Raw genomic sequence first — 26,909 nt, 5'->3', positions numbered from 1 at the left:
TACTGGAAGAAATGAAAGGTCACTTAGTTTTCTTGGTTTTATCTGAACTTAGCTTGAATATTGCTTTATCATTATGATCACAGCTGTAGAAGCCTAATACAATATATATTTCCTATTTATAATTTAACCTTTTCTAAAGCAGCTCAGAATGTAAGTAATTGAAACTGAATGTGGTTTCTGGAGTGCTTACTGTGTGAAATTCCCTATGTACACAGCTGCAAATCTTAGATGATGAACCAAGTGCCAGTGCAAGCATAAATAAAATGATCAAAGTTTCTGAAAACATGTAACACCAGTGAGTTATCTTTGAACCTTTCTGCTCCTTTGTTTGACATGATTCTGAAACAAAGAATCCAAGTATATTAACAGAATGGAGTTTGTTATTGACTTCCAGATGAAATTATTATGTAGAATTTGCAGCAGTACTTCTGGGGTGAGCAGTTCTGGAATCAGTGCTTAGGGTATGAGGGGTCACTGACTCCCTCCCTCCTTGAGGGGAAGATGCTGAGATGGAGTAAAATCTTCATCCAGTAATGCTGGAGTTCCTTTGCTGCTGAGGAGTCCTCCTAGCAGAGGTGTGCAAATTAGAGCACCTTCTTCATTGCAAATGCAAGACTTCTGTGGCTTAAAATGCTCAGCGTGGATCAGAAGTTGCCTTTGGACAGTGTTCTGTGAGCTTCTTAAAAGCAAATTATGCACAAATTGAGTAGTCAGGTGCTCTCTTCTGCTAAAATAAAGTAGGCTCAAAGGTAGTGGAAATCTGTGCTGTGGACACCAACAGCTTTGACATTTGAATCCCACTGGAACCATTACTGCAGTTTAGCTATCTGATGCCTGAATCAGAATATTCTGTTTCTTTGGCCTTTTTAGCTTACTTTTTTTAATCATTGTTATTGATTACTTGAGCTAAATCCTTTGAAATACCATTCCAAAAAAGCCTGCTTCTCTAAAAAATACTATTGCTTCAGCCAGATGGCAAGTAGCAGTCACTGAGGAAAGGTAACTTGTCATTATTACTTTACAACTGACACAGAAAATTGATTTCTTAATATTTATAAAATCTTATTTAATCAGAGTAATAAATTAATGAGGAACTGTCACTGAAAAAAGTTGCATTTGTGTATCTCCAATGACTTTTCAGGAAATGGGTAGAGATAACACAGGTCTATCAGTAACAGAAGAGCATAATGGACTTTTCTGAATGAACGGACTTAACTTGTGGATGCCCCATCCCTGGAAGTGTTCAAAGCCAGGTTGGATGGAGCCCTGAGCAACCTGGTGTAGGGGGTATCATCATGGCTTGGAACGGGATGAGCCTCAAGGCCCCTTCCAGCCCAAATCATTCTGTGACTCTGATGACTGAATCAACCAGCCCCAACTATTATGTACACTTCCATCACATGATGACTTTTATAAACTGAGCAAGATACTAAAATAACCTGCTGGGTGTTGAAGTTGGTGACAACCAGAGTGAGGAGCCTTTACCAGAAGGGGAGCAGCGTTTCTGTTTGCAGAACTGCTGCACGTTTTTCACTGGTTTGCTCCCATTAACCCGCCCTCAGTTTTGCATAATGATTTTTGATGTAGTGTTCTTTTTTATTTTTTTTTAGAATGGATAAAATGTCAGAGACAATTAAGAAAATGATGTTATAAACTGGAATGGAAGATGCACATTTGTAATGGCTCACAGGGTTTCTGATCTAAAATGTGCACAACCCTCTCCCATACTCAGCAGCTGGTTATGTCATGGACTGGTTGCCCATGACTGCTTCTTCCTGATGCAGTTCTAAGAAATTTCAGATATCAGCTAAAACTGACTAAAGGGCTGCAAAGTTGTCCTTTTCAACAGCAGCACATTTGATTTCACCTTTTGCAGAGATTTCTTCAACAATACTTGGAGCTGGATTTTCTTTGAAGCTACAAATGAAGTACAAAGTCTATGTGCTCCCAGGGACAGTGCATTGCTCATAATCCAGTATAATTTATACAGTCTCCTTCCAATCATTAGTTACGCATTTAAATAAGTATTTGAAAGACTTGGGACACTGTAACTAATTTAATTGTCTATACAGAAAATTTTGTCCCTAAATATCAAAGTTAGATAAGTTGATTTTATTCAACTGCTGTTTGTTGCCTTGTATGTTTTGACTATTGGGATTTGTATATTTGAGTGGAACATCAGTATTTTATGCATAACTTCTATTTTATAACTTTGATATTAGGACAATTATCACATTTTTTTCATAATGAGATTATTCCCATTTTGGTAAATTTAAAAAAAATTTACATGACTCAGAAGAAATTTCTGAAAACTTGTAAAATAAACCAAGAGCTAGCAATGTATTTAATCATTATGCAAATTGTTCTTCTCTGTAAAGCAGTTCCCATGTGTGAAAGCAGTGGTAGCATTAGATTTTTTTTTATGTGGGTGTTGTTCTCCAGATACAACCCCATAAATGATCAGCTAAAAAGAACCAGTGATTGTGTCAAAAACAGCTACTGCAGAATATTGTCAAAGCAACAAGGCTACTGCAAGTGCAGCCACATTGCCAATGGCTTTGTAACCTTCAGGTTAATGTGTTTGGCTTTCAAGCTGCCTAAAACCAGTTGCTTTCTAAGCACGTAATTTGAATTTTTGACTGAAAATTAAGATGTGGAAAGAGTTCAGCAGCTCTCTTTTCAAGGTTTGTTTTCAGTATTACCCCTGTTGAGAATATGATTTATTAACAATACAAGTCTCTCCATAGAGACCCTGCAGGGGCCATTCCCCAGTAGTATTTGCAATTACAAACTGAGATCAAGGCATGGTGGTTTTGATAAGAGGAAAACAAGCAAATGATCATGTGAGAAAGCATCATTAGGCCAGGCTGTGACCTGTGAATCTTCATGTCACATGGTGAGCACTTCTGTTATTTTTGTGCATTAGCTTGGACCTTGTGAGGCTCAGCAGAGGCAGTGAGTTCACCTGGCAGTCCAGCTGGGAATTTCAGAGAGCAGAAGCAATGCTGCTTTGAGGAATCACACCTGGAAGGAGAGGGAATAGATTTGTGTTATCTCTGGCTCTGCTTCTTCTTTCCTGTCTGAGTGGGTGCTGCTCAGCTGGGGCAAGGGGGAGCTGATGGTTCCCAGTCCAGGGGTCAGTCTGGCCCAGCAGGGATCAGAGCCCATCCCTTGGGAGTTGTGCCCTGCTGGCCTTGTGAGAGCTGTGCAGCCTGCAGCACAACCTGCTCTGACCTCTGAAAAGCTTTATGAAGTTAGGGAGAATTATTTAATTCAGGCAGGGGTAACAGGATTTTAGCACATGCTAATGGGAGGAGGAGTTCAGGCAGAAGTGCATTGTAGTTCTGATGTTAGTCTGCCGAAAGGGACAGCAAAGAATAACAAAACCAAGGCACTTTTTCCCTGCCAGCCCCCCAGTTTTAGGTATTTCCAGCACAGATAGTTGTGTGATTGTCCCAGCCACCCAAATATATCAGCTCTGTCAGGCATGTGTGCTGGCACAGGGCTGTGCCACAGTGGCTCCCAGCTGGCCTCATTCATCCTGCTTGGAGCACAGGCACTGAAAATCAGCATCTGTTTGCCCTCAACATTGGAGACATGGACTTTGGCTTCATGCTTTTGGATAAATAAAGAGTGGTTTGGAGTTTTTGAAGAAATATTTTTAGTTTTTACTATATTTGTCTTTTTACAAAACACCCTAACAGCTAAAAAAACCCCACCCCTCAAAAAATAACTCAAACCAACCAAATAAAATATGAAACAAAAACCACCACTGCAAAACCCAAGAGAGCAGCAGGAAGATTTCTATATAAAAGCCCATGTGAAAGCCCATGTTGTAAGAAATTACAATTTTTATTCTAGCTGATATGGGCTCAGTGGTAAGGAATATTTAATTTTTTTTTCCAAATATTGTAATTTTTCAAAATTGCTGCCACTCTAGTGAATGATTGTGAGTATGGTTAAGAAAGGTGAAACTTTCAGCATAGACTTTTCTCAGTATTACTCGTGGAAACTTCTGCAAAAGTCTTTTCGCAAAACAGGAGTGGCAAATCTTTCCTAATATAGCAGAAAAAAAAAAGCCAACCAACCAAAAAAAACCTTTTAATTTTTGAAAATAAGAAACACAGTAACATTCTGGGCTGTTAATATGGGCAGAAGAAGTTGGTGCTGCACATTAGTGGTATCTGAGCAAAAGTCTGAGAACTTGAGTCTGATGAGAAATCTGAGATTGTAACGTATGGTCAAGGATATTTTCAATGCCATACGCATCTGAGGCCTCGTTAGGATATTTATTTATGAATTTTATACTGTTATTAATAAATCACTGTTAATGTACTTGCCATTATATAAGAATCTAATGTGAATGGTTATACTTTTATTAATTCATTATATTTTTATTAATGACTTAACATTCTAGGCAGGTCCTGATATTGCAGACTTTTCATCACATGTGACATTGCTTCTTCTACCATGGATTCTCAGTGTCACCACTCAATGTTGGGAGCTCCTTCAGTAAACCTGGATGTTCCTGGCCTTTTTGGGACATTTCTCCCTAAACTTAAAGCTTTCTCATGCAAAATTTAAAACTAAATATCTCCAGCAGCAGCATTATTAATTCACTAAGCCAAAGCATCCTGTTTGGATGCAATTCTCTGATTCCTGGAGGGGAGTGAGCATGGAATTGGTTAGAGATATCTTAACAGAGATCTCATTGGGGAGCTTTGTTCACTGGAGTACTCAGTGGGTAAAATACATTCTCTTCCTCTTAAGCAAATAAAAGAATAAATAGATAAATAAATAATGTGTAATTTGCTGACACAAGCTATTTGCTTAAAACAGGCAATAGGCCTTGGGGGGATATTTATGACAGGCTGGATTGACTTTAGCAAGCAGCAGCTGGTGCTTTAACACTGCTTGGTGTTGGAATGATCTTCTGCACCGCAAGGTAGAGAGGCAGAAAATGCAGCTGCATCTTCCTGGAGCTAATTTTAACAAAAGCAATGAGCTGGTAATTACCACTTTTTCCAGCTGGTCGTTATGAGGGTGAAGGGTTTATTCATAGATGGAAGGTGAGACAGGGAAATAATGAGCAGACTGCAAAGCAGTGTTAATAAATTGCCCTCCTGGAGGTACTTAGAAATTTAAACTCATGTTGGCTAGGAGGGGCTGGGAGTGAAGATTGCTTCCTCAGGGGTCTCTGTGAGTCCTGGGGTTCCTCCTTGGTGTAGGAGGTTCCTCAGGAGGGCCCTGTGAGCCTTCCCTGATGATTCTGCACCTTGGAGACTCCTGCAGTCCTGAGGGATGCTCCCAGGCTCGGGGAAGCAAACTGAGCTGAGCTGCCTCTGAAAGGTACAAAATCAGGGGAATGTTTTCAGTCAGCATCTGATTTCTGCTTGAGTCATACAAATAAGTTATAAGCTCAATTAATGCAACAAATATAAATATTTATGAAGGCATTTAACTAATGTTTGGCTGTATTGATAAATAAGAGCATCTTGCAAGAGCTTCTTTTTGACAAGTAAATAAAGTGTAGAGAGTGTTTGTGTGTTAAATTATCCATGCTTCATTAACTCTTCCAAAACATCAAGTCTTAGGTAATAACTAAATTCAAAGTGACAAAACAGTAGGATTAGTGGGAATAACTTTAATACTTAAACTTCAGGAGAACAAGAAGCTGTTGTTTGCTTTCTTAGCTGGCAGGGGACAAGAGGATAAATGTGTTTGGTTTTGCCATTAATTTCATTTTTTTTTAAACTGTATTGTTATTGTAGTGATGAGAGGGGCAATAGGAGAGAAGAGCAGTCTCATATTAATGTTCTGGTCTTAGGGACAATTTCTATTTGCTGGCTTTTCTGAGGTGGCTAATAGGAAATTGTATTAGACCCAGATCTACTTCAAGGTTTGATATTTTTTGCAAATCAGAACCCAGTCTATGAATTCTGATGAATCTAAGGGTTCTAATGAAGGAGAATTTTGAAATTTCTGATACAAACTTTTTGTGAACTGTTAAACAAATGTTTTTATCATGCCCTTTGCATACTTAGTTTAAGATATGATTATTCTCTTGATTGACTTTGTTGATGGCACATCGATCAAGTTGGCTGGATTTGACAGCCACATACTGAAGGCTAAAAGATCATTTTGGTCTTCTTAAGAAACAAGGATTTATTATGCGCAGTGTGGCAAAATGGACTTGAGAACATGGTGCTGGTGATGCCAAGGTCACTGTTTTGATCCCCATGTGGGCAATTGCTTAAGAGTTGAACTTGATGATCCTTGTCAGCCCCTTCCAGCTCTGTGATTCTGTGAAAATGTTTGTTCCAATCTCTCAATTGCTTCAACTAACATAATAAAAATGCCGTGAAGAACTGAGGCCCAAGTCTAGCAATTTATATTTGCTTCTATATATTTTTTTCCATTTATGTTCACCATTGGTTCCTAAGTAAGATATCCCGAGGGTAAAATCTAAAAGAAGGGTTCCCTGATGCAAAACTGAAAAGGCAGCTCCAGTCTTGCAATTTAACTGGGGTGTGGAAATCGCTGGTGAGCCTTCTTCAGTGTGAGAGCTCCTGGGCTCCCTGCCTTGCTATGCCCACCTCAGGCAGGCAACAGACTTCATCCAGGGGGCAGAAAAGGATCTTACCAAGGGCTTTAACCCACACCTAGTGAGAGCTGAATACAACTCTAGATTTCCTCAAGAATTGCACTGGGCCTGGTTTGACAAGAGCTGAATTTCTTTTCCTGAAACTGGAAGTGAAATATTTAACCTGTGATGTGAGACTCAGCCAAACCAACCCATCACTCTTCTATAACCCTGAATTTAGCTAAGGGAGTAAGATCCACCCTTGGCTTGCAGTATCAGCTCTTCTCTTCTCATGCATGATTTTAGGTGTGCAGTCCCTTCAGTTAATTAAAAGATTGACTTAGTCATATGCAGTCACTGAACCATGGGCAAAACCTTCTAAGTGTGAATTCTCTGGAAGAAGAAAGATATTTTTAAATATTTGTTCATCAAAAATATTTCTCACTTGCTGTCACCTGCTGTATTGAAGTGGCCCTGTGCCTGGTTTTGCATTCCCTTCAAAGTCCATCCAATAAATAGTCCTTAAATTCAGCTAAGAAAAAAATTAAATTATGTCTCTCTCATACCATGTATGTACAGGTGAGCCTATGGAAAACACTTTCTGGTGGTTTTACCTGCCAAAAGGGAATGAAAAAGCCTTTTTTTGGTGATCTACAAGAAAGAAACACATTACTAGAATGGCATTTGGCTAATAGTGCAGCAGATAAAAAGTAGGTCATGGCAGCAGAGGTGAAAAGGGCAGAAAAGAAAGAGAGAAAATTGTTTCATTTGTGGGTGAAGGTCATCTGAAATAAGTGATTTCACATTTAAAAGGCCACTAAGGAGATAACTGATGAATGTTAACCTAATTTTATATTGCTTTATTTCATTCTTTTTTTCTTTTCTCGTTTGTAATGCTTACGTGTTCAGGAAGTTGAGGTAGGTTTTTCAATTTTAACTTGTAAATATCCATAGAGTGAATAAAAATATTTACAATATATCATAATCCATTCTATATTTGAAATTCTCTTGATCAACTGTTGATTTTGTTATAAATGAAATGCATTGATACATGTTAACTATTGTGTTAATATTGATTAATTAAAATGTTAATATGAAAATTGCTTAAGTTTCATTTGTTACAGAAGGCATAAGGAATTTTGAGAACATTAGTATCAACTCTAGTAGAATGATTAGAAATGCATAGATTTATGTCAGGAAGGTCTTTTACTGAATGGAAATTCAAATATCATAGATCAAGTAGATTGTATATATATATATATATAGATATATAGATATATATGTATATATATATATATGTGCTGCTTTTCTGTTGGAAGAAGTTACAGTGAAATGATGATATTCCTTCAGAGACAGAGTTCCACCTTCTAACAAAGTCATTTGAGGATATTGTTGTAAATCTCACCCCTTCCTGAGGACTGGCACAAAGCCCTGCCAGCTTCTGAGACAGAGCTTGAGGTGTGTATTTAAATGTGACACAGATTTTCTACTCCCCATATCCACAGGGTGAGTTTCACCTTTATGGTGCCACAACCCTTCAGTCTCAGTTCTTGTCTGAAGTGAAGCCCAGGCTCTGTATTTTCTGTTGTTGTGGTTTAATCCAGGTACCAACCAACCACCCTCACCCTCCCCATTACCTAGGTGGCAAAGGGAGGAGAACTGGGGGGAAAAAGGTAAACCCCATGAGTTGTGATAAGAACAGCAATGTTATTATTATTATTATTATTATTCCATAAGAAAGACAATTACTGCCCAGTACAGTTTTCAGCACCTGCTGAGCAGTGCCCCCCTGTACTGACCATCTCTCCCCAGCCAACTCAGCCCAGTTTCTATTCTGGCCTTTAAAGTGTGGAATATCCCTTTGGCCAGTTTGGGGCACTTATCCTGGCCATTCTTCCTCCTGGCTCCTCTCTGCAAAAACCTGGGAAATTGGAAAGTCTTTGGCTTGGAGTAAACACTCCTCAGCAGCAACGAAAACATCAATGTGTTATCAACATTATTCCCATCCCAAATCAGTGCTGTACCAGCTGCTAAGAGGAAAATTAATTCTATCCCAGCTGAAACCAGGACAGTTGTCCAACTTGCAGAAGTTATTTTGAACTGCTCTTGACTGTATTGCTCTAATGTATGTGTAGTCATTATTTACTCCTATAAATAATAATGGGGTTTATATATTGAAAATCTCAAAGGTTTTCCCTATTCCACCTTTTAGGGTTTTTTTTTCCTGTATTTTCTATGTTATCACACTGTGGTTTCAGGCACATTCTAAAATAAACATAATTTCAATTTTCAAAATGGAATACTAAACAGGCATGCATGAAGGAGAAGAGGAGGAATAATAGATCTACAGAAGAGATTGCTGTGTTGTAGAGGGTTTTTTTTAAGGAAGGTGCATTTTTTTGTAAAATATTCCTTTGACACTGAAATTGAGATAAACTCCCATTCCAATCCTTATTTCAAAACTGGTTCCATATGCCACCAGCATAAGAAATCCTTGCTGGGAGTTGAATTATTTAACAGTTTCTGATGCTGAAAACCCAGCAGCAAAGCAACACCTTGCAAAATATTTAAGAAGGCAAAAAAAGAATATTTCGTTGCTGAAAAAAATTCCTCTATAAAAGCTGAAAATCCAACACATTCTGAAAAGTGATTAATGCCTGGTGAATTTAGCAGTACATCATCATCAGTTACAAAGCATTGTATAACCATGAGGGGGTTTTGTATTAGCAAAGCTGTGAAATTCAAAGGCAAGCCTGTGATTCTATTTCTGGTGCCAAACCCTGTACTTGTGAAGAAAAAAAAAAAAAAGGCTACTTTTGATGGATTTGAAATAAATTATGGGTAACAGTCTTTACTGTTATTGAGGAACATTATCACTGTCCATGAAGTCAGTATGACACTGAGCATGAGCATATTGGTTAAAAATATATATACATTTCCTTCTGCTAGTCATGCAGAATAATTTGATGTAACCCAGCATTTGGCCATGATTGCCTGCTCCAGAACAATCCTGTCCACAGTGTTCTGGAAGGAACATGGAGTGCATCTCATGGTGCTCACTGAGGCTGTGGAGTCCTCACTCCTGTAACAGCCTGCTCTGACCCCATAAAGTCATGCTGACTTCCAGGTCTCCAAAATATTCCAGGTCAGGGTGAGCTGGATAGCATGAGAGCGTGTGAAATTCAGTTTACTGGAGATAAATGGCAAATGTAGCCCTATGGAAGAAATAATTTAGGTCTCTTATTCACACAGATGGGTTTTTAGTTACCATCCTGGCAGGAAAAAGAAATCTCAGTGTCATTCTGGACTGCTTGATGAATACATCTCTTTAGTGGCATCCCTCAGGAAATGAATATAGAATACTGGATATATTAAAAAGGAAACAAAGATTAATATGCAGAAAAATATGACAGTGCTGTAGAAATTTTCTATGCTTCCCTGTCTCAAATAGATAATTCTGTTGTTATCACATCCTCTGAAAGAGGACACAAGTGAGATACACAGTGTGCTGAAACTGATATATCAGCTGGGCTTAACTCCCAGTTCTTCAGCACTAGGGTTGATGGCACTCTGAAGCAGGGAAACTTTGCCTTCAGATAAATATTTGCTCAGTACACAGAATACAGATTGATCCAATACATGCAGTTTTCCATTCTTTCTGGAGAGAGGCTAGTTTGCAACAATCATTATTTGGCCTAGCACTCTGACAGTCCCTGCTTTCTCCAGTTAAAATCCTGTGAGAATTGTGTAAAACAGAACCACAACATTCATAGCACAATGATCTCTTTACATCAGATTTTGTAAAATTTTTAAAGTTCTGTAGTGGAACAGTGACAAAAATATTCACTGTTAAGTGCTCCTGGAAGTTGTTGTACTATTTAAATGTAATGTTTGCAGTATTACTCCTGTATTTCTATACGTTCACAATGGTGTTATTTACATGTGAGGATGTATCTTTGAATTTACTCTGCTGATCTTTCACTACACCAGGATGGTGTGGATCATGTTATACTACCTGAACACTGTGTTCTTTCTTTTCATAGACTGTAGGCTAACATGAAATCATACAGAGTTATTAAAAAATATTTAATAGTGGGCATGCTTTCAAAAACAATCCAGAAGAAAAATTCAAGGTGCTGAATCCAAGGACCTTTTATTCTTTAATTTCCAACCTGCATTTACTACTCTTTAGGACACAACATGTTGATAGTGTTATCTTATTGCAGATAAATCTGTTAGAATCAAAAAGTTGATTCATTTAATTGTGTAAAATAGTACTGAAAATACTAATTGGTTTTTTTTTTCTTTTTTTATCCCTATTTAGGATGATTATTTCAGAAACTGGAATCCAAACAAGCCGTTTGATCAAGGTAAACTCAGTACACATTTTGTGGTTGTCTTCTGCTATTTTGTGATATCCCCATATGCTTTATGCCTCCCTTCCTCTGTCTGTCCCATGCATTAGTGAAGAGCTATATTCATATTTACATCTCCTTCCCAATTTAGTCACAGCTTGAGGTGGTTTATGTAGAAGAGTTTGACTCATCTCGCTATTTTTTCACCATGTTTTTAAATCCCCATCCATTCCACTTGCTGTTCAATGATGAAATGTGTGCTCAGAGAGATTCTCTGTAACCATGAATCTTGGTTTAACATGTAATTTAAAACAGGAATCTTCACGTTCATTTTCTTTCATGTTAAAGCCTTTGCTAAATTAATGTTGTAAATGTAACCACTGCATTTTCTAACACTCAAGGGGCCAATTCTTTGAAATCAGCTGTAATGCATGGATTTCAGGGCTGATTTTAAAAGGGAAATGGTGCTGTGTATATGCTGCTCTTTCAGATGCAGGCTTTGTAAACGATATTTTGCACTTTGTCTTGGTGAGTGTTTAAGTTATGGCAGTACCTCAAATATTTCAAGGTCAGCCACTAAAGGAGAGGAAAAATACCCCAAAAACCCCATTCTAATTGTGTCCAGGATAGCACTGGATACAACAGCCATACTAGGAAAAAGAAATTCAAAATTACTGAAGTGTTTAAGAAGAAAATACTTACTTGAAGTCTTTGAAGGTGCTTTTGAAAATTTCACTTTATGTCTATTTCTGTATTTCATTGCCAAGCTTGTTCCTTGTATTGTCTGTAGCTCACAGGAATATCTTTGGAGTTAGAGCTTAGGAGTGTAGATTCTCTGTCTTTAGGGAAATGAAACTTCAGTGTCAAAGGAAAGGCAAAGTTGATGCTTTTGTCAAGACACATATCCACAGAGGTTTTCAAAGGCATTCGAGGGATTTAGGATTACAAATCCTATTGACTTCAAATACAACTTATGCTCCTACCACTTTCGGAGGCCTTGTGACCCTCTGTTTTCCCAAGAGGAAAAACAAAAAGGTAAATCCTGGCAAAGTATTGCAGGGAGATTTTGAATTGACATGCTTTAAAACTATCCTGTATATTGTGTTACTGAGATGTCTGACTCTGGGCAAAAGCAGGAATGCTTGTAGAGAATCTAAAGTCACACATGGATACCTTGAAGGGATATGTCGGATGTCTGCTAAGATTTCTGTCTCTTTGTAAAGAAAAGGATCATTTCTTTTTCAGGGCTGAGTTTCTCTGACACTGTGGATGTCTCTGCTCAGGAGACAGAATGCAGACTGTGGGTGCAGTCTGAGCAGGATGCTCTGCCCTGCACAAAGAACTGTGCGCTGCTTTCTTCTCGCTGAAATCTTACAAATGGGTTTTATTTGGCCAATAGATCATTCTTTTTGACAGAGGTCACTACTCTTGGTTGTGGCAAAACTCGCCCTGTCTACAATGTTAAAAATAGCCACTCACTCAAACATTTCTAAAGAGATTTATTATTAAAAAAAAAATATTGCTTGAAAACTGTTGATTAGTTTAGTTACATATACACAGAGCATGTGAGTCTTTAGGCATTGATCCCAGTGTTGTCACCCAAAAAATGAAGAGAAGTCACATGCTGCTGCTTTGGGCCCTATGAGTCAGATGCTGACAAGACTAATCCTCAGTTTATATTTGCATATAGGTATGTATATGGGTGTAAATGTATACATGATATATTTATGTATATATAGAGGGAGTTGTATTAAAATAGAAACTGCTGAGATGAAGGAAGGAAGGAAGGGAAGCTTTATCTTTCCCAGATGTTCCCACCAAAGCTTTAATTTCTGTAATTTTCCACAGAGAGGAAAAAGAACAGTCAGAAGAATTTGTCCCAGCTCTTTTATGCCACATGAGCTGCAAGACAATTGTTTAATCTGTTTTTCTTTTTCCATTCTCCCTGCCCTGGTATTTTTTCCCATGTTTTTCTGTTTCATTTTGGAGAGTTTAAATGTCCCTTATGCTCCTGTATGGTTTTGAAGATAGAAAAGCTTTCATCTTATATTTTTGGGATTCTGATATCCAGAGAATTTGTGCAGATCCTGTGGTGAGGAGCCCTAGCTTGCTCCTGTGAATTCACTGGCAGGTCTGTGTTCTCACCACACAATTGTTATTTAGAGAGATATCTCAAAGGCTTCTTTTAACCTCACAGGACCAAGATTCTTCCTAGTTACTGACGAGAAAAAAACTTCGGTAGGTGAATGAAAAAAGATTTGGGATTTTATAGAAAATCTAAGTGTAGTGTTAACAAGCTAAAGCTCTTTTTGCAAACACTAACTTTCTGGGACAGGTTTATGAGTTTTTAATATTGAAAATCTACTTCTCAATTCTAAATCTAAAATCCTGCTTGAATATTTTAATTGTGAAGTCTTTATGTGGAGCCAGAGTGTAGAACCAGGCTGGGAGGGCAGGGTTGGAAGTAACTGAAGGCAGGAAGTATCTGCCAGAGGGATCTCAGAAAAGTAGTGGAGCATTCCACAGGTTTAACAGATTTAAAATCCAACAGTGATCGGTGCTTTTGAAAATCAGCAGAGTTCTGATTCCAGGCTTGTACTTCATTTACATCTCTTAAAGAAGTCTGCTGCATCCAACCAACCCTGTATTCTTTTCTAACAAAAAGCTGGCTTTATTCAGCAGGATGAATTATTTAATTGTGCATTGAAAAACAATAACAGTGTAATCAAACTGTCTGCTTTCTGCTGGCAGTGTGGAGAGAAATACCTGAGTGTTTCTCTCAAGAAAAGAAATTCCTTGTTTTGTAAAAAAAGCATTCATAGCTTTCACTGAAACCTCTAGGGAGTGACATGAGGTGTGTTTGATAACAAACCTGTTCAAGGAAAGTCAACTTGAGTGGTTCAAACTGCAACTCAGAGGACACTTGAGTGATCAGAGAGGGTTTTTTTCAGCTGAGCTACCAGCCCAGCTTTATATTCATCTTTAACCCAGCAGAAACCAATACAAAAGTAAGGATCTACTGACAGAGCTGAGCTAACAAGGCTCTTGGACTGCAGAAGGCAGCAGAGTTTGCAGCCTGGAAATGATTGCTGGTCATTAATATTGAACTTGATTCTGTCACAGTAACAGAAGCAAGAAAGCAGAAGAGCAGAAGGGGCAGGTAGTGAAGATTTTGAAATATGAATCAAAGAGTTGGGTTTTTTTCCTGACAAGGTCATTTGAGAGTTCTTAAGGAGCTTGACAGCTAACCTGGCATACTTTCCTAGTCTTCTTCATCCACTTTGGAGAAAGAAAAGAGGGAATAGGGGAAAGCTTTAGCATAACTCAAGTAAGAGATTTTGAAATGTGTCTCATATTCAGCACCTATTCAGACTTGCCAGAAAATGAATTCATTAAGACTTTATGGATTCTGTTAATTGAAAACTGTTAAATAAAAAAAATAAGTTTAAGTTACTAAAAAATTCTGCTAGAAGCTACCCCTAAAATTGCTGGAAGCAGTTTGGAATGGTGTCCAGTTTTCCATATGACTTTTTAAAAGCATCTTTGCCCAGAACATAGAAACTGTGGAAGTAATGGGGTGTACTTTGTATTGCAGATGCATGAGCTCTGAATCAAAACACCTTTAAAACATTCAGCTGCCATTATTATTATTAACACATCTCTAGAAGGATGCAGTAAGAGGGGTAAAAATGTGATTCTGTGGTGGTGCTGATTTTTTTCCCCAAATATGTATTTAAAACCATCCACTGAACTGTGTAATTTTCTGTCCAAAGAGGTGCAAGTTTCCCCCTTCCCATTTGGATTGTGACAGTCAGATGATTGCAGTGGATGGAGCTGGCCTGAGTCCCCTCCCTCAGCTCTGCCTTCAGCACTGAGGCACCAAGGACTGGCTGCAAACAGGGTACAATTTTACCCATTGCTGGTGGTAGCAATACCAAATGTTCCAAACTTCAGGGGAAAAAAAAAAAGCTCTTGATTAGAAACAGTCTGACCTTTCCCCCTTGTCTTCCAGCCTTTGTCTTTCTTTTCACTTTTATTCCCAATCCTCTTCCCCAATAACTGAGAAATCTGGACAGGGATGTTCCTTCTCAGGGCTTTCATTATCTGCCCTTGGAGAGGAGGGAATACAAAAAAATTAAAAATTCAGACTCCTTATTCCAGTGTATTGTGTGAAAACCTTTATCTGCCTGAATTGGACCTATCAATGACTGACTCTAATGTCAGACACACTCATTTAGACTTGACTATCATTATTAATTACAGACATGTTCTCATTTCAAAGAGCTCCCCTTGAGCACTAATGAAAGGCTGAACTAGCAAAATACCCTCACTTTTGAAGAGGAAACATTGCTTTTGAGTGGACTGAGGCCTCCAGTGTAGCATAGCCTATGACTTTGATAGCCCAGCAGCCCTGTGAAGTGAATTTACCAAATTTAGAGCATTACATTTCAAGATGAATGTGTTGGTATCAGTGCTTCCTCTCCTTGTGCATCACATCCAACCTGTGTCTTTCCAGTGTTTAAATCACAAATCTAGACTCCAGAAATGGGCTTCTGCAGCTGTGCAGAAAAAAAAGTTTGCCTAAAATTCATAAGCCTTCTAAAACAAAAGGAGTGAAAATTGGAAGCTTGAGATGCAGGATGAAAATCATAGAACCTGCAATTATTTTTGAACATGTAATTTTCTGTTAGCCCAGTTAAGATGTTTTTTTCAGAAAAGCCTGAATAAATTCCTCACAAAAAGATGTTTAGTACTGAACACATCTCAAGCCACAAATATATGTTAGTTTTATAATAAATGTTTTCTATTACAGTGCCTCAGATGGCAGATTTCAATTGAATAACTTATTTTGCAATTTATTTTTTGACTGTGCTTGAATTAGTTTTAGAGGCTTATTCATAGTGCAAGTGCACATGAATTATGTTTGCAAATCTTCAGTAAATCAGTCCAATTTTAGAACATGTTAACTGAATCAACCAAAAACAATAGCTGAGATGCAGCACATGAAATATACTGTCTCCCATCAAATGCATTTCAAGAACATATGGCTGCTCATCTCCAGGCAGATGCACATGGTTCTTTCTGCATGCTAGAAGTGTATTATTAAATTCCTTATAAGCTTGTAAGCAACCAATTTTGTCATTAAATATGGCACAGGGAGTGACAGGCTGGGGTCCTTGTGTGTGATTGCATTATGGCTGATGTGCTTTGAGCAGAGGCAGTGATCAATAGGCTGCTTGGCTGGAATTTTATTAGCACTTGGGGAGCACTTGTTAGTTTTGTCAATAATGGTGCTGGCTTGCTTTTAATATCTCTTACTTCATTGACTGTGAAGCAGACATGATTTTCAAAGGGAAATTCATGCCCTCCCCATGCTCAGCCAGCTTCCATTGAAATAAGGGCATTTTGGAGGAATATCACAGAACCCAACCCTGCTCTCTTTGGCATCTCTCAGGGAGCAGAGGTCTCCTTCCCTGAGCTTCATTTCAGGATACAGAAATTCATTTTTGGTAACCTACCTAGACCTTTAAATATGACGTTTGTAAAATACATGCCTGGAAATCTTCCTTCCTTATTTGCTGTGAGAGAAACCACAGAGCATTATCCAAACAGCTTTGGCTTGTATTCTGATTGAAGGCCAAACCAATGAGGGGCAAAGTCTCCAGTTTTGAAATCTTATTTGACTTTAATTTTGGATGGTATAGCATCTGCATGCCAGAGTGACCCTTGAATCACTATCCAGTCAGAATAATAGTTTGAACAGTATTTAAACATGTTTATATGCTTGTCATTTAATGGATGATTACTGTCATTTAGTTTCAGCTGAAAAACAGGAACTCCTGTGGAGAATAAAAGTAGAAGGCAGAGTGGCAACAGCCATAAAAATGCATAATGGAGAATTTTTAGAAAGGGAAAAAGATCAAAATAATGACAAGTTGTTTCAAATATAGATTTAAGTAAACTAAGAATTAGAGGAAGAAAAACAGGGATAATTAGCATTTGCTCAATGTAGGAAGCACAAACGTGAATTATCCAAAAGCAGGAGCCTGGCTAATGACAAGACCCTTAATGATTGTAGTGACAAAAGATTGCCTACAGAAAGTACAGATAAGTAGACTCTTAAGAATGGTAGCCCCAACCCAAAAAGTCAAGAACAAAACAAGATGCATGAGCTAAAATTCAGAAATAACAATTTTTACAGGTTTATTAGAAGCAAGAAAAGGAAATCAAGAAGAATGAGGCTCAGTGGAGAGAGATGCTCCTGTACAGGCACTGCTGAGAAGGCCAAAGCTTTGGCACCTGGCTTTGCTCTGGCTTTCACATAAAAGGGCTGCTGAGACCTGGTGGAATGGTTGATATCTTCATTTGGAATGCAAGATTCTGGATGAGGGAAAGGACAGGCTTGGGTAAATTAGATATCTAAAAATCAGCTGGAACTGATCTATGGTTTAAGGGATTTAGCTGAAATAATTTTAGAGATGCTAAAAATTATCCTTGAAAAGTTATGAAATTGTACAAGATTGGGAACAGACAAGCAACATTGGTTTTTTTTCATTAAGGAAAGGAAGAAAATGGGAAAATGTATCCTGTGAGTTAAACCTAAAATCCTGGGAAAAAAATCTTACACACTAGGATAAATATTTAAGCAAATATTTGTTAGTATCAATAAGATAAAGGGGGGTGAATAAAACTGACATGGATGCCAAACTAAACCCAGGTTTTTTTCTGTGACAATTACAGCCTTGAGACTCAGGAATAAGCTTGCAGCATCACATATCTTGACTTTATAAGGTTTTTGACATTGGTTTCCATTACTGCCTTATAAGCAAGTTAAAGTGCTGTCTAAAAGAAATAAGTCTTAGGTGGATACAAAATCAGTTGGAAAGCTGTGTTCTGGTAGTAGCTGTCACTGGTTCAGTGTCAGTGTTTTGGGTCCAGTATTATTTCCCACTTTTTAACATGTACTGTTATTTACCATTTTAATTAAACTATAGATGTTGAAATTAGGCTGCCTATTAAATGTGGCACAGAAATAAAATTCTGTCACCTTAAGAAATATTCTGAAAACAAAGGGTAAATTTAGTCTAGGCAGATGCAAAGTTCTTATCTAAGAAGAATCATCTGCACAAAACAGGATGAAAACCAATGAGTAATAAATTTGGAGCAAAGGGCTGGGGGATTATACTGGATTACAAATAGAACATGAGTCAACAATGTCATTCTGCTGCAAAAAAGGGCAAATGTTGCACTGGCATGTGTAACCATGAGTAATCCTTCAGCTCTAAGCAGTGCCAGTAAGACCTTGGCTGGAATACATTGCCCACATTTGAGTACCAGGATTCTTGGGTACTGGGAATCAACTGGAAAGGACCCAGAGAAATGTAACAGGGATGATCAGAGTTGCAGAAAATATCCTCTGTGATAAAGGAATGAAGGAGAGGAGCAAACCAACAAAACGGCAAACCAAAATAAAGCACAAAAAAGCAAAACAGTGCACAAATACTGATTCCAAATACTTAAAATTAACTGCAGGTGGAGGGCTGATTCTACATCCATTCTGGATATAACAAGGGAGAGTAATTTTACACTGCAGCAAAGAAAATTAATTTTAGCCTTCATAGTGGCAGCAATATTTAAGTATTGGGGGAAATATTTTAAAGAGAATGTCAAGACTCTGTTCAAGATGCTCTGGAACATGTTAGACAAATGTCTTGCAGATAGTGACCCAGGGGTAGCTGGTCTACAATGGAGAGGGGGAATGGAACCAGCATCCTTCTCAGAACTGCCATTCCAGCACTGTGACTCTGTATTTGATTAATGAAAACCAGCTAATTCCATTGAAATAGCAGAAGAAATGCTGAAGGAAGTATTTCTTAAAATAAATTTCCAGTCAAAGCAAAGAATAAAAAATAAATGAACCAATATCCTTGACAGATGTTTTGGCACCACCTGCAAAAATGCAGGTTTTTATTTGAAGTGAGTAATGTTCATAAAGTGCAAGATAGGCACTAAGCATGGCTGTCATGGACTTGCAGAGCTCTGTGAATGTAAACAGGGACTGGCAAAAGGAGGCCCATTCTCTGTGACTGCTTCTCCCTCTCTTGCCTTTCTCACAGTCAGGAGCACTTCCAGGGATGTTGTACGTGGTGTTAGTTGTTGTTTGTTGTGATTTAACCCTAAGGCTAAAGATCTGGGTGAAAAATCCATTACCTGTTCTTTTTCAATTCATGAGCTAAGATGTGATGATACCTATGTATTTAGGAATTAAGTCTCCCTCTGCTGAAAACCTAAGTGCCCAGGTCATCAAAACCCTAAGTGAATCACAGCCATCTTACTTCCTCTTCTCATTGCTTCAAATTAAACATATTTGCATGAAATAATATTATTTCTTCTCTAATATGATTGTTTGCATTCTGGCTTTGCAACCTTGGTCATTTGGAAAGTTACTTTAAACTCCAAACTGCTGATGTTAAGCAATCAATGGCAAGATGAATAAAGGAAATTTTCAAATATATTCTGGTGCTATTCTGTGCTAAAAAATTCCTTAAGCATATTATGTTGAAAGTTAGTTTGGCAAGTGTTGTTTAGTCATTTGATCTCATTCTGTCTTTTCTCTCTGAGTCCTCTGGTTGTAATATATCCATGGACTTCAGCATCAACACCTGTTTGTGTTTAGCAGTTATTGCCAACAGCTTTGAAAGGCTTGTCAAATTTACATATATTTCTTTAAAGTGCAAGGACAGGAAATCTGAAGACTGAAATTTTATTTCTGCTGCTCTCCTTGGAAGGTCTGTTTGAGGGTTTATTCTGCTTTACCCAGGGAAGATCAGTAGCAGCATTGTTGCCTTTTGGATGTACATCCTTGCACTGCCCAAAATGTGGAAGTGTTAGATTCACTTTAACCACAAGGCAAAGCAGTACAATAAAACCTGCAATATAAGTATGTTCTACTCCTGGGATAGCTTTAATTTATAAACTGAGCAATCAAATCAATCTCTCACTTCCCATCTTATCTGTAACAAGTAAACAGAACTCTGTGGTAACCGGATGTACAGTAGAGCAATCCTAGGGATCATTGCACATTACAGCCACCTTTAATGCAGTGTAAGTGAGCATCATTGTAATTATTTTTATATGATCTATCTGTGTGTTCATGGAGTTTATCCTTTATTTAACTACTGGGGTTTAAAATTCCTTAGAAGAGGCACATATTCTCTAAGAACAAATGTATCTTTGCTGGAAAGGCTCCAGCATTGAGGCTTGTTTCTCTCTTCATTGGGCCCTTTTGAATGACCTTTCATATTTAAATCCAGTGAAAGCTTACTGACATAACCAGAAGGCTGCAAAACTGAAAGGCAAGAACCTCTGCACATCATAGTGTTAAACACAGGCATCTAACAAAAAATGTCTGGTTCTGTCTGAGTGGACATAAAGCTGCCTAAGGACTCAGTGTTAGCTAAAAGAAATCCAGTAGCCATGGTTTTGTTAATCCTGTTCTCAACTCTAGCATATGGTTATAGTTAATTCAGTCTAACCCAATGGATTTATTTATCCTCAAAATCCAGATTATGTTTAGCTATCCCAAAGAAGATAAAAGCAAAACCATGAAAAGCCAGGTTCAAGTAGAGTCGCAAAAAGCACAAGTCTATTTGAAAAATACCTGGAGGATGTTAATGTGAATGCTATATCCAAGTGTCAGAAGCATAAATGTATTTGTTGTGATAGTTTAGACATAAAGACAATGAGTTGTGTTTTTCATCTTTAGATACTTCATCAATAGAACTCCTAAATATGACATTGCTGTGTGCTGGCCATAGGCTGTGCTTAATTGTTCCCCCTCCTAATTGCCTGACATAGCTCCTGGCTTCATCATTATTCCATTGCAAGAAATGGGACTTGATATTTAGGGAAACATTATTCATTTTCCTTGTGTTTCTACTTCTAAGCTGCTTTTTCATGAAGTGGCACTTGTAGTGTATTTTCCTACACAGAGCTGTGGCAATAACATTTTTCCCGATGCCTATAAATAAATTAAGTATACTGTGGCTTGAAAGAGAAATTGCTATCCGCTGATGTTCCACTACCTACGAAACATTTTATCTTCTTTCAGTTTCTATTACTTTGCTCTCCCTTGATTTTGTAGGGGAAGTTGTATTCCCTGTTAGTGTCATGTGGTGCATTTGTGAGCAGGATGCTTGATGTATGAAACTGTGGCAGGCGCCCGGTGTGGAGAGCTCTGCCTTGGAAATTGCATTGAAGAGGAACTTTTTGGCAGATGAAGGTGTTGATACGATTTGGAAATAGGCCTGTTCGTGTCAGTCAGTCAGGTACTTCATTTTTTAAGACAGGAAAAGAAATAAAGGTTGGAGATGAAAGAGGAGAGACCACCTGTCTAGAGGAAGCAGAGAGCCCAGGAGGAGGAATGCACTCCAGGGCTATATTTATGGTTTTTATAAAAATGCAACAAGTTAACTTCACAGGCTGCAGATTTAAAGAAAGGATGTAGTTGCTTAACTTTTCTCACCTGCACAGTTACCCAAAAGCTGGAGGTGGTTGTTCCTTTTGTCTGTGGTTCAGATTAGGAAGCCACTTTGAGGCTTGGCTGAGCCTAATTAACCTCCAGTGGGCTAAAACTGGATGGGACCAGGTGCAGACAAGATGCACACAGGGCCTCTTCTGGGCACTGATCTCAACTGGGACACAACTCATGTTAGTTATACATAAGATATTTGGAAATTGCTTTATCCACATTTTCTGAAATATTAAAGAACAACTGATTCTGCTAGGCTTTCAAATGAAGACAAGACCTTGGAGGAAATGTGTGAAATTAAATAACCATGACAAGTGTCCCTTAAGCAGAAAGGCTCTCCTGGAACACACTCCTCAGCCCTTGTGTCATACACTGCCAGAGTATTTGGAAATTACCCAGTTTCAGTGGGAAAAAGAGTGTGTTGGAATATAAAGGCTTCAGGAGCCGGAAATTTGTGCTAGTGTCCCTTTTACTGTTTTTTTTTTTTTTTGAGTTGGGAAAGGATGAGGAAGAAGGAGAAAGCTGAGAGAAGCAAAAATAAAGAATGCAGAAGATGATGTTGAGTGCTTTGAAACAGGATCATGTGGATTAATAATGGATTTTTTGTGTGGCAGTCCCCTGGCAGGGCTGATTTTTGCCTGCCTGTTAGTGTGCTGTATTTTTCATTAATCTAGTAGAGAGAAAAGAGTCTTTTGCTTGCTTTTCTGAAATAACAGGAATTCTGTGATCTCTGTACAGGTTTTCAATTATTTTTATATTTTCTTTAATTAAAATATTGAATCCATACTCTTTACACCTTTAGGATAATGAAGTTTTTATCTCACTTTAGTTAGTATTCAGTGAAAGGGGGGTTGTGGTTTCAGGAGGTTGCTGGCGCAAGGTAGTACAAGAGGGAAATAGAGCTTTTTGTGTGGTGAAGGCAAGGAGTGAAAAATTAAAGGTATATCTGGAACTAAAGTGGTTTTTGTGAACAATTTTATTTGTTTTAGCGATGTCTATGTTAAATTCTATTTCACTATTTCCCTCCATGTGTTTGTCCAGTACATTGGCACAAGAGGTTTCAAAAGGAAACTATTAAAAACTAGAGTCTGAAATATTTACAAGCTTGGTTTTTTTAAGCACTAAATAATTATGAGAGACCATTATTATGTAAATCAGCAATTTCCTCAATGATAAGAATACTTAGTTGAGAAATTAATTTTTGGTATGCTGACTAAATAAAAAAGTTCATTAAAATCTTTGTAGGGTCTGTAGTAGGGAGGTAATTACAATGTTTTTTCTTGTATTTCAATTAGGGTAGATGTGGTTTAACAAGTATTTTAATAAAACTTAGTAGCATTTATTTTCCACCAAATGGTGTGAATTTAGGTGACATCTCTGACACATAAAGAGCCTAGGGTTGGATATGTGTGGTGAATGGATTTTATTTTAATGAATTATAATATAATTTTCCTGTCTTAACAAATAAAGTTGGGCATTAACTCTAAATTCATTAATTCCTTTGCATCCTTTTTTCTTTGGGAAAGGATGTACTAAAAATTCCTTTAAGCTTATGAAACTGGATGGAGTGTATGACAAATAGATTTAAATGGATTACTTAGGGGTAGAACACAAAGGCAGAATTCCATCAGTGTCAAATTCTGCCCTCAGTTACGTGCAGGCTCCTTGGTGAAGTTGCAGTCATTTAAATTGGGCTGAGACTTACATAATTTGGATGGAAAACACATGTTCATTGGGTATTTCTCTTTTTCAGTCATTCTGATCTAAACCTGGCTACTGGGCATTTGGATCATGTACATTTTCCTGTCCATGTAAGCATCATTAAGGCAATAGTAGGGGAAATGTGGCTGCTTCTTAAGCTTTGATTAATTGCTTAGCTTGTGCATTTAGGCCATTTCTCCTCTCAGATAAAAGCACTAAGGTGCAAAAGCAGTGTTGATGATGTTGGTAGAATTGTCTGACACTTTGGAGGGATTAAGAAGCCTCTTCTCATCTTCTGCCTTCCCTTCACACGACAGCCAGAGCAGTGCTCAGATCCCTCCGTCAGCTCTGCTGAGGGTGTTTGAGGAGTGGCCAGCACCTTGTGGGCTCCTTGCTTCTCTCTTATTGTGGTGTCTGAGGTATCCAAGCTCATTCTTCAAATGCTTATAAGGTCATGGATTTGAAAGAATTCTCAAAGTAAATAAAGCAGATGAAGCAGAGGGATTGTGTGTACATCCCCCATTTTGTAATTTTGCCATTCAGTGCTGTTTTCTCGGGCACAATTTCTTTGCAGAGACTGAAAAAGTGTCAGTAGTCCAACCATGAAAAAAATAAGCATGTGACCAGATCTGGCTTCCACAGTTCCCTAGAAAATATGGCATAAACAAGGAAACTGCAGATGCAGAGGGGAGTGATGAGCTCAGCACGATCCTGAAGCCTGACAGTCCTGTTCTTCTAAATGCTGTCTGATGCTGTTATGTGCTGAGTCCTTCTGCTGAAGCAATTTCACACCTCATCTGCTAGAGATGAAAATGGCAGGGAACAAACTATAAATCCAGCTAAAACTTACTTTAGTAGATATATCATCCTATCAGAATCTTTTCATATAAATAATTAGTTCATCACTTCCTCAATCCACTAAACTTGCAAAGCTTGGGAAATGACATGGTGTCATTATCTCAAGACACTCTTAAGGAATTAAGTAATTCACCTCTTCCCCCAAGGCAGCATCAACCCTATCTGCATCACTCCTGACATTTCCTCACTGTCCACAGTCTCCCCAGCAATTTATTCTGATATTCTTAACCACTGGAAATTTGTCACCTGAACTTTCCTTTTCTGCAGTTCAAGCCTTTGAATTGAAAACTTTCATGTTGTGTGCCATTGAAGTGATAAACAACTGTGTGTCACCTTAAATGTAGTGGCTTTTTCTTTATATGAAGACTTGGTATGTTTCCTTTCAGTGCTGTCTTAACCACAGATCCCTGAGTTCTTCCTCACAGAAGAGGATGTTTGAAACAAATGGTGTTTCCACATTGTTTGAAATAATTTCAGCCTCATTGCGTTCATCTGGTCAAATAATCCTTTAATTCATGCTCAGACCAAATTGATCTTTTATGTTTTAATGTTTTCTTAGTGGATGCCTATATTATGCTATAGTAGTGCAGATAGAGTATGATTGATCAGTTAATCAAATGAGAGTTATTACTGGATCATTAATTCTGGCTACATAGATAATTAAAAGTACAGATTTTTACACCTAGAGCCAGTGGTATTTTGTATTTTTTATAATATGGGTTTAGAATATATTTATGCAAGCAGAAAATTGAATCAGCATTACCATCAGTGCATTAAATTACCGAATTTTATTAGAGAAGAATTCCCTTAAAATATAACACTAGATATAGATATGGAAAAAACCCACAAAAGCCATGAGAATTACCATGAAAGGTTTTGCATCTTTAAATGACAATTTGATCTTTAAAATATTGTGCATGCCCAAAATCATTCCTTTTGCATGCTGGATATCACTCCCACGTGATTTATGTGTTCTCAGTGTGCACACCTCTCTCCCTGAGTCATGAGATGCCCCTGATGATTTGGTTTATGTGCTTTGATTTGTGCAGTCTTAGTATAGTCTCCTAAATAAAACAAAGGAAGGTGAAAATTCTTTGCTATGTGGAGGGACTGAGTTTTTTTTCTGCATTGTGAACAAGTGAAATATCAATGTGACAAAGAATAACTATTACTTAAACTTGACTCAGGGCAGCACTTCTGTGATTGAGGAGCCTGCACAACCTCTTTGTCTCATTCTGGCCATGCTGGAAAGTTCTCAAGACTGGTCTCTAACTACCAATAGAAAACAACCATAGGAAGTTATAGAAGATTATTTAAATCCCCACTCCTGGAATTTCTTAAACAGTGCATAGACCATGAGACAAGATGGTCTAAAGACAAGATGGTTAAATCTATCCTTCACATCTCTGAATGACCTTCTTCCCTAACTCCATTAGAAATTACATTGAGAATCTTGAAATAAAGTTTTGTTTTCTAGCTCTGATGTCAGCTTCTTGGGAACCTGAGATGAGATCATATAAACTGAGTTTTAGCTCCATGTGCATATAATTGGAATAATAAAATTTTCTTTTTCCTCTCCTCCCCTGCTTAGTTTAAATGTTCATGTGTGTGACTTCCATGAATTGTGTACTCTGCTGTTCTGTACTGGGACTGCCCTCCTAATTTCAGTAGAACTACTCAGGGGAAAAAAAGAAACAGTTGCAAAATTCTCATCCCTTCTCTTCCCAGGTAGTCCATCATCCTTCTCAGGTTCTGCCACCTTGATGGTCCCAAGTACCAAATTAGGAATCAAGGTTCAGTGCTCATTAATCAGTAATGAGGCAGTTCTGGGCTAACAGAAAGGGAGGAGCAGGAGCCCCTCCAGGTGCGGGTGGAACAGGCCCTGAGAAGCCAATTGCCATTTAACACCTTCCTTCTTCCCTCAGCCTTCTGCTCACCCTGCCCTGGACTGATCAGCACCCACAAGCTTCCAGTGAGGATGAAACCCTCCTGTTGGCCCTACATCCCTTTAGGGCCTTCATCATTATTCACTGCCAATGTTCTTTCAGCTCTTCCAGCTTCTTGCCATGGCACTGTCCCATGTGGCCAAGTGAACTTTTATAAAAGCTTTGACTTTGCTCATGCAAATTCTATCCAATTTTTCATTCAAATGAAAAAAACCTTGCACTTCTGTGTACCCTTCAGATACTACTTTCTGTAAATTGATAAGAAAAAGTGATGATATCTTTTTGACTCTGTTGATTCTATGTAATCTTGCAGGATCTGAAGTTCACATGCTCAATATGTTCTGAGGCTGAAACACCAACTCTCTTTGTAGTCAATGGGAAATCAGTCATTTATCCTAGTGGAGGCAGATTTTCAACCCAGATGCTTACATTCTTTTTGGTTCTATTTACTTCAAAATTATATATAGAGACTTTCAGGGGATGAGAGGGGAGATGAAGTTATTTGGGATAAAAGATAGGATGCAATAAAGCAGAATGGTTGGCTCATCTGAACTTCTTCAGAGGCTGAAAGTTCCTGTTGAATCTCAGGATAAGACTTTCTTAAATCCATTGATTTTTTTGATTTTTTTTTAATTGGGTCTGGTTTTTGGCTTCATTTTCCTTCAGAATTTCTGTTGTATTTTCCAGTACTGTATCTTCTGGCTTCTGTGAACTTTGCTGTTTTCTCTGCCTTTTCAGCCTTTTCTTTCATTCTACTACTTTTGACTCTCTCCATTCCAGCTATTATCTGTTTTCTTACTGCTTCAGCATGGATCCCTCTCTCTTGTGAAGTGCTGACATGTTCCCCATCAGCAGAGTTGATTGCTCCCATGAATGCTTTTTCAGTGTCTTTTTGTAGGAGTTGCTGTGTGATCAGAAAGGTCAGATCAGCCCCC

At 38.1% G+C, this 26,909-nt stretch overlaps 1 protein-coding gene across 1 annotated transcript in view; it reads left to right on the top strand.

The window, feature by feature from the left end:
* The window catches only part of SPOCK1 (SPARC (osteonectin), cwcv and kazal like domains proteoglycan 1), a 263,977-nt gene that overhangs the window by 73,643 nt on the left and 163,425 nt on the right, over positions 1-26,909 (top strand). Inside the window, exon 3 of the mRNA XM_058034519.1 lies at positions 10,908-10,953. Coding sequence (XP_057890502.1) covers positions 10,908-10,953 — 46 coding nt within the window. The remainder of the gene's footprint in view (positions 1-10,907; positions 10,954-26,909) is intronic.

Source organism: Melospiza georgiana, chromosome 15 (genome assembly GCF_028018845.1).
Source record: "Melospiza georgiana isolate bMelGeo1 chromosome 15, bMelGeo1.pri, whole genome shotgun sequence".
NCBI lineage: Eukaryota > Metazoa > Chordata > Aves > Passeriformes > Passerellidae > Melospiza > Melospiza georgiana.
This window is presented reverse-complemented; position numbering and strand designations above follow the sequence as displayed.